This window comes from Toxorhynchites rutilus, chromosome 2 (assembly GCF_029784135.1).
Source record: "Toxorhynchites rutilus septentrionalis strain SRP chromosome 2, ASM2978413v1, whole genome shotgun sequence".
NCBI classification, from domain to species: Eukaryota; Metazoa; Arthropoda; class Insecta; order Diptera; family Culicidae; genus Toxorhynchites; species Toxorhynchites rutilus.
Genome location: NC_073745.1, coordinates 156281855 through 156297217, shown reverse-complemented (window position 1 = coordinate 156297217; position 15363 = coordinate 156281855). Strand labels below are relative to the sequence as shown.

General features: G+C 38.2%; 1 protein-coding gene across 2 annotated transcripts; it reads left to right on the top strand.

Annotated features, from left to right (window-relative positions):
• The first annotated feature begins 10270 nt into the window (after positions 1-10270).
• On the top strand, positions 10271-12300 carry LOC129770379 (zinc finger protein 37-like). 2 transcript variants are annotated; one of them, XM_055773196.1, is made up of 4 exons: positions 10271-10569; positions 10642-11716; positions 11775-12007; positions 12075-12300. In XM_055773196.1, exons 1-4 carry the CDS (start codon positions 10387-10389, stop codon positions 12237-12239), a joined length of 1656 nt encoding a protein of 551 aa, XP_055629171.1. In that variant the 5' UTR covers positions 10271-10386; the 3' UTR covers positions 12240-12300. The 2 variants fall into 2 exon arrangements, with proteins under 2 accessions (XP_055629171.1, XP_055629170.1); XM_055773195.1 differs by having other exon boundaries at positions 10621-11716.
• The last annotated feature ends 3063 nt before the right edge of the window (positions 12301-15363 follow it).

The following is a 15363-nucleotide window of genomic DNA, read 5'->3' as shown; positions in this document are numbered from 1 at the left end:
TCTATCCGATCCCGGAGCAGAATTGTTACATGAAAGGAGAGCAAGAGAGAATTCTACCATCGAAAACTCGGAATCAAGATCGCACCTATCTTGTGGTATATCTCGAACAATTTTGCACAGGAGCGGAATCAGGACAAACCTTCCGTGCAAAATTAAAAATCCATCGATGTGAATATTCCTCGCTTTCATTTGTTGAAGAGCGATTTCTCATGTTTCGAGCCACTTTCCATAATTTTTTCATTGACGTTTCTCGTGACAAACCTCCCACGAAATTTCGCCAATAAGCACGTTTTTTCCCTTTGATCAAGTTTTTAAATTGATTTTCAAGGTCCAAATACGATTGAAAATTTTCAATGGTTCCACGTTTCCGAAAAGCTTTGAATGCGTTCAATTTATCCTGATAAAGCTTGGAACATTGGCTATCCCACCATGGATTGGGAGGCCTTTGACGAAAAGTGGAGCCTGGGATGGGTTTCGTTTGAGCGCGAACCGCGCTGTCATATATCAAACGAGAAAGGAAGTTATACTCCTCCAATGGAGGTAAACCATCTTTGGAATTGATGGCTAGAGCAATCGCGTCCGCATATTTTTTCCAGTCAATGTGTCTTGTGAGGTCATATGCCATGTTTATAGATTCAGAAGAATTCGACCCAATGGTGATGGAAATTTTGATTGGCAAGTGATCACTACCGTTGGGGTCCTAGATTACATTCCACTTGCAATCTAACGATAGTGAATTCGAGCAAAGTGAGAGGTCAAGAGCACTTGGGTTAGCAGGAGGTTTAGGTACACGTGTTGTTTCCCCAGTGTTCAAAAGTGTCATATTGAAGCTGTTACAAAGATCATATATCAACAGTGAACGATTGTCGTCGTACTGTTCCCCCCAGGCAGTTCCGTGAGAGTTGAAGTCTCCCAAGATCAATCGTGGCTCAGGAAGGAGTGAGCACATGTCAACAAGTTGCTTGCGGCTAACCGCAGCTCTGGGAGGCCAATACAAGCTGACAATACAGAGGTCTTTTCCTCTTAAATTTCTGATTGAATGAAACAATTTCCGAATTCAATTGAATTCAATATATTTGCTTTGTGAGTAAAGAGATTGAATAAATGACATGTGCTAGTTTATGTTCTTCGTTACAAGTAAATTTAATGACAGTTCTTTTACGTTTGGTATGATGCCTAGGACAAAATATGTGAACGGAAGAATTATCAAACGATTATTTCCCTCTGAAGTTTGCATCTCTCAAGTGTACGTACTTCTCGAACCGCGAATTTGCTTGAATTGATGAACTTCAGGCGCTCAGTTTCGATTTTGACATGTACATCGTACGCATATTGTTTACTCAATAGGCGTTATCACAGCAAATTATTATCAACGTTTCGCTTAGTAATCAAATATTATGCGTACAAATTCAGTGAGCAGAAGATATGAAGACATATCCTTCAATGCAATCTTGAATAACCGAGCCAAAGCGTTGTTTTCGTATCCGCTTTTGTAATCCATGTTAGGAAAACACGTTTCGAAGTGCAAAAAAAAACTTGCATGTGCAGAAGTACCCCTGGCTTGCATGAATCAATAACTTCAACTTCTACTTTTTATACTATAGAGGCTTTAAACTTGAAAGTTCATTCGCCTCTAATGTATGCACGATTTTACCAGGTTCCTAAATTGAGAAGACCCCCAGCAAACATTAAGTCGTATGAATAGCTATAATTGGAGGCGATATACATACAACCAAGACACATTTGTATGATATATGATGCAGATAACTAGCATATACACACAAAAGTGGAGGCGATATACGTATATGTCATATTTTGCACGCATATAAAGCCGTATATAACGATATGCGATGCTTTTTGGACTGATATGCGATTTGATACGACAACGTTACCACTCAATCCATCGATGACATGGAAAATCGTGTTTTTGCATTTTATGCGATTTTAGATATATATGATCGATATTTTGATTGATATTTTATGCGATTGTGATTTGATACGACATTATATGTGACTTATCATGTGCAAAGTTATACGATTTAATGTTTGCTGGGCCGTGTTAAGGAAACATATTCTCAGCCATTCCATGCCAAACCGATATAGTGGTTCTCAGATTTTCGACAAAAGTGGTAATTTTGTTCTTTATTACAAAACATTAGACCCGTATATTTTTTTTACTAGGGTGCCCATTTTTATTTTAGGGTGGTCCGAAAATAATTTTTTTTTCACTTTTTCCCAAAAATAATTTTTTTTCAAAAATTCATAATATTTGGACTACCTAACCGATTTAGATGATCGATATACCTAATTGAATCCAATAAACTAGCCTTTCAGAAAAAGCTTTCAAGAAAAAATATAAAAACATATAGCGCCCTCTAGTCCAAGGCCATGAAAACAATAAAAAACGGTTACAATCAATAATTACGAAAATAAAATCCATCTTTTTTGCAAGTTCAATTTTTTTTTATGAAAGGCTAGTTCATTGAATTCAATTCGATATGTCGATCATCTAAATCGGTTCAAAAGTTATGAATTTTTAAAGGAAGTAATTTTTGGAAAAAGTGAATTATTCGGACGACACTAAAATAGAAATGGTCACCCTAACGAAAAAAAAAAAAATACGATAATGAACGAAACTACCTCTTTTCATAGAAATCTGAGAAACACTATCGATTTGGCATGGTACAAAACTACTCGTAGTTTGCATTTATTTGCAAGGCCGATTTCCACAGATACCTTGGTTTTGAAGTCTGTGTTAGGCAAACACATTTCTGTCGGAACAAAAATAACCCCGACCTGCATTAATTTGCAATGCCAATTTCCCCAGACACCTTGGACCTGTTTGTGTTGAGGAAACACATTTCAGCTGAAACAAAATTGCCCCCGACTTACATGAATTTGCAATGCCAATTTCTCCACACTCCTTGGATTTACAGTCTGTGCTAGGGAAACACATTTCAGTCGGAAGAAAAATGCCTCGACCTGCATGAATTTGCAATGCCAATTTTCCCCCACGCTCCATGGTTTTGAGGTCTGAGGTTTGAGGTCTCCAACACTGCTTGGTTCAAAAGTCTGTGTTAGGGAACACATTTCGGTGAGAACAAAAGTCCCCATACTTCCATGTATTTGCAATGCCGATTTCCCCAAGGCTGCTTGGTTATGATGGTTGTGTTGGGGAAACCGTAAATCGGGCCAATCAAAACGAAGCAGTTATGGCGTTTAGATAACACTTCCCATTTTACAGTTATTCAATTGTTTATCTAATGAAAAATAACATTTCATTGATTGCGATACATGCGTAGAAATATTCCCTATCAACTGATGCAAACAACTTTCCGGTCCGTTAAGAAATGTTCGAGTTATAAGCATTCGAAATCTTTCATTTTTTCCTGCATGTTCTGTGTTCAGGTTCTCATTTTACCCCCCATATATTCCGGTTAGACGTAGTCCCACGTCAAAAACAGAAATAGGCAGCAGCGGCTCCGAAAAAGCTTCTTCTTCTTCTTCAATGGCACTAACGTTCCTAGAGGAACTTCGCCGTCTCAACGTAGTATTACTTGCGTCATTTTTATTAGTACTTAGTTAAGATTTCTATGCCAAATAACACGCCTTGAATGCATTCTGAGTGGCAAGCTCTAGAATACGCGTGATCACAGTGCAAATCGGAGGAAATTTCTTTGACGAAAAATTCCCCCGACCAGAACGGGAATCGAACCCGAACACCCGGCATGTTAGTTATGACGCTAACCACTCGGCCACGGGTGCACTCCGAAAAAGCTACCGCTGCCAAAAAACAAAAAATACCCAACAACCAAACCAAACGGCCCTTTTCAGGGCCATCAGATCATTTTTAAAGAGTTTAACAATATATTTTTTCAAACATCCAAAATCAGCATGCGACAGATAGCCTAACGTAATCCTACGTCAACTATGCGGTCGTGTCTCGGACACAACCTTCTGTGACTTTTTCTATGTCTGTAATAAATCGTATGAGTTTGGCAAAAGTCGTATTTGGTGCTATGACAATTCATGAATATATTCATATTAGATCGCAATTCAATTTCAACATAATCGCTGTTATAGCCGGTCAAAGTTGCATATTCATCCAAACAAATTCGGTAAGCATTTGCCATTTGCCTGGGAGTATTCGTTCGATTAATATTCGATTTCTGTTGGAAGTATTCGATTGGCGATCTAACGCAAAACGTAAACGATCGGTGAGACATCTGGATTTTGTTTTTGAACTAAGAAAATGATGATAAGGTAAGCTAAAATTCAAAAACAAATCACGTATATTTTACTTCCGGTATTTCGAAGGTAGTTCTCACATGTAGGAAACATGCATTTTTCAACTTGTTTTTGTTTTTGCTCTGTAATTTTCATTCTTGATTAAACCTTTGTCAACATTTATACAATTTTCACTACTGAAAGAGGTAAGAGAATAACATTTTATATATAAAATTGCGGAGAATTAAATTTCTTACAAACTAATCGCAATCAAATAATCTTTCATGACTTTTGACGAATTTACGTTGGATTTACAACCAGATGGCGCAGCGAGTAAAATGAGGATGTTTTGTTTTTTTGGTATGAAATTCGTTCAAATTTTCTAGAAAAATCAGAATTTATCTTCAAATTTCCCGACTTCATGTATTCTTTCTATGCAGAAAAGGTTAGAAAATCATCATTTTACAATGTTCTATGTATATGACGAGGAATGGCTTGTTATAAGTATTGTAACTTTAATTTTTTTTGACTAAGTAAACGATGAATAGGGTGTTTTGCGCTAAAAATACTGCAAATCCTTCTAATATGGGCCCCTACATAGTCAATGATATCAGCCAATTTGATATGATATCGGTTTCATCACAATTATCCATAGTATCAATAACCGGTATGCATTATCAAACTTAAAATTTTCGAACATTATCTATGACTTTGGTCAAATCGCGTGTTCAAACCATCGTAAATATACAAAACTCCAACTTTGTTACCATATACTGACGACATTCAATGGCTGAAATGAATCTAAATTGAAATAAAATGAAATAAAATGAATCATCAATTGACGAATTTACGCAAAGCTGAATCAGCTCATGCGACACCTACATTAGAGCTCAGAACTACAAAAGTGAGGGTGTTTGTTAATTGACGAATTTACGCAAAGCTAAATAAGCACATGCGACATCTACATTAGAGCTCAGAACCACAAAAGTGAGGGTGTTTGTTTATTTTACGCACTGAAAAGCAATATTCGGTGGTGATTATTCATTTTATTTCAATTTAGATTCATTTCAGCCATTGAATGTCGTCAGTATATGGTAAGAAAGTTGGAGTTTTGTATATTTACGATGGTTTCAACACGCGATTTGACCAAAGTAATAGATAATCTTCGAAAATTTTAAGTTTGATGATGCATACCGGTTATTATACTATGGATAATTGCGATGAAATCGATATCATATCGAATTGGCTGATATCATTGATTATGTAGGGGTCGGATTTGCAGTATTTTTTAGCGCAAAACACCCTATTCATCGTTTACTTAGTTGAAATTAATTATAGTTACAATACTTATAACAAGCCATTCCTCGTAATATACATAGCACATTGTAAAATGATGATTTTCCAACCTTTTCAGCGTGGAAAGAATACATGAAACCGGGAAATTTGAAGATAAATCTGATTTGTCTAGAAAATTTGAACGAATTTCATACCAAAAACACAAAACATCCTCATTTTACTCGCTGCGCCATCTGGTTGTAAATCCAACGTAAATTCGTCAATTTTACGCACTGAAAAGCGCGATTCGATCGTAATTGACGAATTTACGTAGGATTCACAACCAGATAGCGCAGCGAGCATTTTACGCACTGAAAAGCGCGATTCGGTCGTAATTGACGAATTTACGTTGGATTTACAACCAGATGGCGCAGCGAGTAAAATGAGGATGTTTTGTTTTTTTGGTATGAAATTCGTTAAAATTTTCTAGACAAATCAGATTTATCTTCAAATTTCCCGGTTTCATGTATTCTTTCCACGCTGAAAAAGTTAGAAAATCATCATTTTACTATGTGCTATGTATATTACGAGAAATGGCTTGTTATAAGTATTGTAACTTTTATTTTTTTTAACTAAGTAAACGATGAATAAGGTGTTTTGCGCTAAAAATACTGCAAATCCTTCTCGTATCGACCCCTACATAATCAATGATATCAGCCAATTTGATATGATATCGATTTCATCGCAATTATCCATAGTATCAATAACCGGTATGCATTATCAAACTTAAAATTTTCGAAGATTATCTATGACTTTGGTCAAATCGCGTGTTGAAACCATCGTAAATATATAAAACTCCAACTTTCTTACCATATGCTGATGACATTCAATGGCTGAAATGAATCTAAATTGAAATAAAATGAATAATCACCTCCGAATATTGCTTTTCAGTGCGTAAAATAAACAAACACCCTCACTTTTGTGGTTCTCAGTTCTAATGTAGATGTCGCATGAGCTGATTCAGCTTTACGTAAATTCGTCAATTATTAATTTTATTTTTATTTAGATTCATTTCAGCCACTAAATGTCGTCAGTATATGGTTAGAAAATTATTGTTTTGTATATTGCCGATGGTTTCAACAAGCGATTTTACCAAAGTCATAGATAATCTTCGGAAATTTTAGGTTTGATGATGCATACTGGTTATTGATACTATGGATAATTGCGATGAAATCGATATCATATCAAATTGGCTGATATCATTGATTATGTAGGGGCCGATACGAGAAGGATTTGCAGTATTTTTAGCGCAAAACACCCTATTCATCGTTTACTTAGTTGAAAAAAACAGGAAGTGGGTTATATCTATGGTATAACCGCAAGGGTGACGTAGGACTCTCGTTGATATAGAGATCATTTGTATGAAGTTGAATCTGAATTCATTCTGAATGAATGAATATTTGGAGAACTTCGAAAACGAGAGCGTTACGTTGGAGGCACAAGGTTTTATGCATCCAATATTGGATACGGAAATATCCTACTGATGGGGAAGAATAATCTTCAGAAGCTATCCTGTTGATTGCGATTGATTGAACAACCACAAAACCAAATGTATTTGGTCACAGTGTTATAGAAAACAGGGGATAGAAAACATTCAATTAAACTCTTTCACATGAATATATTTTGACAATTCCCAAAGGAACTGGCAGATTATTTTCAGTAACGATTAGATATTTCCACATTTTCCTCGATACTGGAAGCCCACCATTGGTTAATGCCAACTCGATAACCACCTGTTAATAGCACTTGATTGAAACATATTTGGTCACAGTGTAACATGGATAGAAAACATTCAATTAAACTCTTTCACATGAATATATTTTGAAAATTCCCAAAGGAACTGGCAGATTATTTTCAGTAACGATTAGATATTTCCACATTTTCCTCGATACTGGAAGCCCACCAGTGGTTAATGCCAACTCGATAACCACCTGTTAATAGCACTTGGTTGAAACCTGTTGAAACATATTTGGTCACAGTGTAACATGGATAGAAAACATTCAATTAAACTCTTTCACATGAATATATTTTGAAAATTCCCAAAGGAACTGGCAGATTATTTTCCAGCAATGATTAGATCTTTCCGGAACTTTCTCGATGCTGAATGGCATCCTAACGGAAAGAGTTCTGCGCGTGTATGTGTCGATCCTTCGCCGTCCACCTCCTCCAGCACGTTAGGCAACGATGTTGTCTTGTCGATGTCCTCACGAAAAATGAATGTGTCTCACCACCAGAATATCGCTTAAGTATGCTTTTTGTGTGTGATTTAATCGAGAGAAGGTGTGGTTTACGATGGCAATTTGGAAGGCAAACTAGAGGGGAAGGAACTCTCTGAGCTAGGAACTTTCGGCGACTGAGCAATAATCGATTGCGGGCGCATACAATATTGGATACGGAAATATCCTACTGATGGGGAAGAATAATCTTCTGAAGCTATCCTGTTAATTGCGATTGATTGAAAAACCACAAAACCAAATGTATTTGGTCACAGTGTTATATAAAACAGGGGATAGAAAACATTCAATTAAACTCTTTCACATGAATATATTTTGACAATTCCCAAAGGAACTGGCAGATTATTTTCAGTAACGATTAGATATTTCCACATTTTCCTCGATACTGGAAGCCCACCAGTGGTTAATGCCAACTCGATAACCACCTGTTAATAGCACTTGATTGAAACATATTTGGTCACAGTGTAACATGGATAGAAAACATTCAATTAAACTCTTTCACATGAATATATTTTGAAAATTCCCAAAGGAACTGGCAGATTATTTTAAGTAATGATTAGATATTTCCACATTTTCCTCGATACTGGAAGCCCACCAGTGGTTAATGCCAACTCGATAACCACCTGTTAATAGCACTTGATTGAAACATATTTGGTCACAGTGTTACATGGATAGAAAACATTCAATTAAACTCTTTCACATGAATATATTTTGAAAATTCCCAAAGGAACTGGCAGATTATTTTCCAGCAATGATTAGATCTTTCCGGAACTTTCTCGATGCTGAATGGCATCCTAACGGAAAGAGTTCTGCGCGTGTATATGTCGATCCTTCGCCGTCCACCTCCTCCAGCACGTTAGGCAACGATGTTGTCTTGTCGATGTCCTCACGAAAAATGAATGTGTCTCACCACCAGAATATCGCTTAAGTATGCTTTTTGTGTGTGATTGAACCGAGAGAAGGTGTGGTTTACGATGGCAATTTGGAAGGCAAACTAGAGGGGAATGAACTCTCTGAGCTCGGAACTTTTGGCGACTGAGCAATAATCGATTGCGGGCGCATACAATATTGGATACGGAAATATCCTACTGATGGGGAAGAATAATCTTCTGAAGCTATCCTGTTAATTGCGATTGATTGAAAAACCACAAAACCAAATGTATTTGATCACAGTGTTACATGGATAGAAAACATTCAATTAAACTCTTTCACATGAATATATTTTGAAAATTCCCAAAGGAACTGGCAGATTATTTTCAGTAACGATTAGATATTTCCACATTTTCCTCGATACTGGAAGCCCACCATTGGTTAATGCCAACTCGATAACCACCTGTTAATAGCACTTGATTGAAACATATTTGGTCACAGTGTAACATGGATAGAAAACATTCAATTAAACTCTTTCACATGAATATATTTGGAAAATTGCCAGAGGAACTGGCAGATTATTCTCAGTAACGATTAGATATTTCCACATTTTCCTCGATACTGGAAGCCCACCAGTGGTTAATGCCAACTCGATAACCACCTGTTGATAGCCGCGCGTGTATGTGTGTGTAGCGATGTCTTCCCAGGGAACCGTTTGTGGCATCACTCTCCTCCTGATAGATTCCCTTCTGGCATAGGGTGCACAAACAGGCTCTTGGTGACACCGTTCATCCCCGCTTTCATGATAAATAAAGAGCTTCACCGCAACAGCGACAACATGCTCCAATCGCTGTTCAATTAGAACTGAGTGGATTTCCGAGCGCCGCTCGCTTATATACCGATTGGTGATTTCAATAGCCTGTTTTGAAAGCAATTTTAAGACTATTGAAACAAGTTTTTGGATCAAAAAGTAACAAGTATATAACGCGTAGACATTTTATCTTTCGAATGAATTGTTTATCATACCATTTCGTTCAGTTGTTTAGGAGCTATTAACGCTCAAAATCTCGGTCTCCGGCGTAACGCTTTCGTTTTCGAAACTTTGATTTTACACCCCGGTATAGAAATGAAAGACGTAGTCCTACGTCAAAATTAAAGTTACAATACTTATAACAAGCCATTCCTCGTAATATACATAGCACATTATGTGATGATGATTTTCTAAACTTTTCAGCGTGGAAAGAATACATGAAACCGGGAAATTTGAAGATAAATTCTGATTTTTCTAGAAAATTTGAACGAGTTTCATACCAAAAAAAAACATCCTCATTTTACTCACTGCGCCATCTGGTTGTAAATCCAACGTTAAATTTAATTTCTTTAAATTTAAAAATTAAATTTCTTATAAACTCATCGCAATCAAACAATCTTTTATGATTAAAACATTGTAATTTGTGGAAAGAACTACAAACCTTCCATAAGCTCACATGGCAAAATTTAAAATCATCATCACTTTCACCGCTGCGCCGCCTAGGTGTAGATTTGTACGTTAGATCGCCAATTAATCGAACGATTATCGGGGATCACTACCTGCGACCACCAAACCAGTGACTAGTGGATGAAGTGGTGCCCTGAGTTTAAGCACCTATGATTTAAAAATATAATAATTGCAAATATACTAATAACATTCATTAATTATTTATGGCATATTGTTCTGACCATGGAAAATATGTCTGTTGTGCAGCAAAACTATGTTCTGGATATGGACTTAGAAGAGATGTGTCGTATATGTTTATCTCAGACAGATGTAAACAAACAACTGTTTAACATCTTCTCGAGCACAATAGTGGATGGATTTCTTGTGGCTGTCCCAGATGTTATCATGTTTTGCGTCGAGCTACAGGTAATAGTGGATGTGGAAATACTGAAATTCGTAAATTGTATAATCACCTAGCTTTTTTCTAATTCATCGCAGATTTTAGAGACAGATGGCTTACCGAATAAAATTTGTGAGTGCTGCAGAGGTCAGTTATTGAAGTTTTACATTTTCAAACAAAAATGTAAGCGAACCGAAGAAGTATTACGCAAAGCGTTCCCGTCCGAAGGAAAAGAAAATTCATCTGTCCTGAGTAAGCATATTGGCGGTTCATCGGAGGAAATAGTGGAAATGTTGGATTCCGAACAACAGGATGAGGATGCTTCTGTTGATGAATGTGATATGCTACCCTTTGTTGATAAGTACCAATGTGAATTATGTGATGATGTGTATAGCAGTGAGGAACGACTAAGGGATCACTCAAAAAAACATCTTGATTTAATTGAGGAAAATGCCGAATCTCCTGAAGATATCACAGAATTTGTAAACCACGAAAATGATAAAGATGCGATCTCAGATTTGAACAATTTTACATTGTCAGAAGAAAAAAACAACGTACAGGATAACAACATAATAGAAGATTTGAACTCAAATGTTTGTGATGATCCAATTGTGGTAGGAGCACCGAATTTGACGGAAGATGGACCCGTTGAACACGAGTCTAACACTTTGTCAAATGATTTGATGTGTAAAATCTGCAAAAAGACATTCAAAAAACGTTCACTTCATCTGAAACATATGAAATCGCATGAATCTGGCTCGAATTTAATAGAATTTTTCACGTATCATACGTGTGAATTTTGTAGAAAGGTGTTTTTGAGCGAAAAAGAACTATTGGATCGTTGTAAAGCGAATGGCCACATAAATGGTGTTGCTGTTGCAGATCAACATACGCCATACAGCTGCGGCAATTGTTCATCTGAATATGAGGGATTCGATCACATTCGGCAACATTTACTCTCACATATGAGTGCATTTCCATGTCCTTTTGATGGGTGTGGGAGCGAATATACATCTTCAACAAGGCTCGAAACGCATATATGTAACAAACATATAGAATATGAATCTCACAAATGTACATACTGCGGAGTTGATTCGCTTGGATCAATGATTGAGCTGCAACAACATCTTAGAGTGAATTGTCCCGCCAAAAAATTCCACTGCAATCATTGTGGTAAGCTAGTTTCTGTTTGATTTAAATAATATTTTTCCATGCGCACTTCTGTTTGTAGACAAAAAATTTCTCACTTCAAGATCATTGGCACAGCATCTTAGGTGTTTGGAGAAGAAGCATAGTTGCGAAGAGTGCGGTAAGACGTTTGCTCAACAAGGCGAACTCAAGCTGCATCTTCGAATGCACAATGGCGAACGGCCGTTCCAGTGTACAATTTGTGGTAAGCGTTACAAAACGGCTTCACTCAGAACAGCTCATATGGATTCTCATATTAACGGTAAGACGTTTCAGGTAAGTTGAAAGCACGAACGCGTTCCCAATTTGCGGTTTAATTCACATTGTACGTTTTTTATTCCAGTGTCAAATATGTGGAAAAAAGTTGCAGTCCCGAACCTGTTATCGAAACCACATAAGACGACATTCAGAAGAGAAACAGCATGGATGTGATATATGCAATAAGAAGTTTTATACCAAATATAATGTAAAAATACACAAAGAGAAAGTACACAAAATCAACCAATAACGATCGTATTGTGTTCCGAATATAACAATGTTTTACTATTACATCGAAGATGTGACAGAAATTCCTTTTGTTCGGAAATTTGTTACTGTTTCGAGAAAAAATCCGTTATGCATCGTTCAATAAAGTTCTGGGTCATGGGGATACATTTAAATTGGTTGTCAAAAGGAATCCGGATTTGACAGCCTGTTTACACGAAGCGAATCAGTAATTATTCGGTAACTGAACTAGAAAGAAAGCCATTCGTTTTCTAACTGGACCGGCATATAAAACGTCAAATAAATTCGAGGGGAACTTCAATGAATTGTTTGTTTCGCGAAATTGGATAGATAAAAGGTTTCTACTGGGAGTTTTGCCTTGAATGCGACAACAGGTATGATATATAATTTGGGGAAATTATTTTTCTGTAATTTAATCAATGTTTTTTTTCATGCGAAAATAATGTCAATAACATTCGAATGCTTCTCACAGCAATTCATCAATTTGAATATGACGTCGATTGTTTAAACCCACTGTACCCGAAATGAACAATATATTACGGCAACCCAAGTTAGAAGAATACGGACACGAATTAGAACATGGAATGTTTTGATCCTGGCGCAGTAAGGTAAGCTGGCCCAACTGGCTAGCGAAGCGAGGGGTATGAAGCTCGAGATTCTGGGGCTGAGTGAAGTCCATTGGCCGAACTTTGGATAACACCGGCTACCTTCAGGACATGTACTACTGTACACTGGCATACGTGGCGACTTCAACGCAAAGATAGGTTCCGACAACATGGGCTACGAGCGCGTCAAGGGGCGCCACGGTCTAGGAGAGAAGAGCGAAACGGCGAACTGCTTGCAGAGTTTTGTAGCAACAACGACATGGTGATTGAGGCACGCTCTTTCCTCATCGACCAGCACACAAAGTTACGTGAGTTTCAAGTGACGGTTACACTGAGAACCAAATCGACCACATCTGCATCATTCGAATGTTTGGACGGAGCCTGCTTGACGTGCGGAATAAACGCAGTGCCGACATCGCTTCCAACCAATCGTAATGCGAAAAGGTTCTTTGTGAATGAATTCGGGACGCCGAGGATGTTCCTGCTAGTGGCAGCGTCGAGGATCAGTGGACCGCCGTCATGAACGCCTTCATCGCAACCAGCGAGAATAACCTGGATGAACTGCGCACACGGAGGAAAGAAAGGATCTCGGAGGACACCTGCAAGAAGATAAATGATAGAAAGGACGCCAAAGTCGCGATAGAGCGACCAAGAACCAGGAGGGGAAAAGATACAGCCCGTCGACGGTATCATACTCACGACTTGGAAGTAAAGCGCTCATGTCGATGGGATACGCGATCGTGGGCTCTTGTTAACGAGGGGGAATGGGGTCTTCGTAGCCTAATTGGTTGCGTGTCCGCTACTAAGCGAACGATCATGAGCGCAAAGCTTAGGGCCCCATCAACTGACCATCTTTGTGTGTTATTCTAGCTATTATGTCCACGTAAAAATCATCATGTGACGGTAATCCCAGTCCCTTACCGCTCACATTTTCGGTCTGCTGCATCGATAATTGGCACTATTCATAACACAACAATGGAAGCCTCATATCAACAGTCCCACTGTGAACAGTCCAACTGTGAACATTCGAACAAAGGCAACATGTGTTGTTCGATAGAATGGGAATTCTCTTACGCCTGTACGGCTACTGCGTAATAGATAAAACAAATGTTTATCAAGGGATAGGAATACTCTTACGCCTAAAAATGGTAACAGTGTAATATACAACAAATGTTATCTTAAGATAAAATGTACACGAATGAACTCGGCTCTGTTACAGCTGAATTGCTAAATGAGCCTAATATAATAAACTGATGGGATAACAAAAACGAGGGAGAGAGAGCCGTCGTAACCGGTAACCTTCACCTCTTCTGCGATGTTTCAAGACGCCTGAAAGGAGTACTAAGATGCCTGTGAACGACACGACTGGTCAGTTGATAACCGACCCCACTGAGCAGCTAAAACGCTGATTCGAACACATCGAGCAGCTGCTCCAAGTACCCGCGAGCAACCAATCGCTAACACCCCTGCGTGAGCCGCCGTGAGCCGGGTCAGTGAGAAAACTACGTATCACTGGTAATTACAAACAAACGGCAAACCCTCGAATGATTATCGACGAGTACCCGATCCCCTATAGATCGAAACCATTTTCAAGTTTGTTATTTGTTCTGTTATCTGGATTTTACGAACGCTTACACACACCTTCCTATAGATGCCGATTTTCAACATGTTCTAACACTCAATAAACTAACACATGCGCTGGTACGTCCTAGAAGAGCACGTGCGGCAAACATTCCAGCGATCTGGCAACGTCGTATGGAAACATTATTTCAAAGTCTATCTAATGTCATCAATTTTTACGAAGATATTATAGTTTATGCCGAGGGGTTCGAAAACCTCTTGTCAGCCTTCACATCAGTTTTCGATAGATTAAAGCACCATGGTTTACGTCTAAATCGATCCAAATGTATATTCGCCTCTCCAGTACTTGCATGTCTGGGTCACAAAACAAATGCGCACGGGTTGCACAAATCAGACAAACACATTGAAGCTATACGGGATGCACCCCGCCCTTCGAACAAAGAGGAACTGTTTTTAGGAAAAGCCACGTACTATAATTCGTTTATTCCTAATCTCTCAACACGATTTCGTTGTCTGCGTGACATGCTACAAGACGAAGATTTCGAGTGGAAGCCTGAACGAGTGACAGGCTACGAAGACATTAAATCAACACTAATTATGCCGCAGGTATTGATGCAGTATGATCCGGCTCTTCTTTTGTTGCTAGCAACAGACGCAAGCAAAACCGGATTAGGTGTTTGGTGTTTGAACACAGAGTTGTGGTGCCGCCTGTTCTACGACAGTATGTGTTAAAAGATCTTCATGTTGCATAAAGTGACCAGACGTCCCGCGGACAGTCGCGGGACAGTCCCGCATTTCAACAAAATGTCCCGCGTTTGTCAAAAGAAACGAAAATGTCCCGCGATATCAGTATATTTCAATATCACAATCTAATCATGTTGATTTTTTTAAATGGATGAACCTCAAAAAAAAAACTTTTATTTGGCAGACTGTTCAAGAGCG

Bases quoted from the DNA above. Each gene is read 5' to 3' on its own strand.
- LOC129770379 (XM_055773195.1), top strand. From the start codon at position 10,387: ATGGAAAATATGTCTGTTGTGCAGCAAAACTATGTTCTGGATATGGAC. The intron at 10,570-10,620 runs GTAATAGTGGAT...ATAATCACCTAG, and splicing joins TGTTTTGCGTCGAGCTACAG to CTTTTTTCTAATTCATCGCA. The intron at 12,008-12,074 runs GTAAGTTGAAAG...TTTTTATTCCAG, and splicing joins TTAACGGTAAGACGTTTCAG to TGTCAAATATGTGGAAAAAA.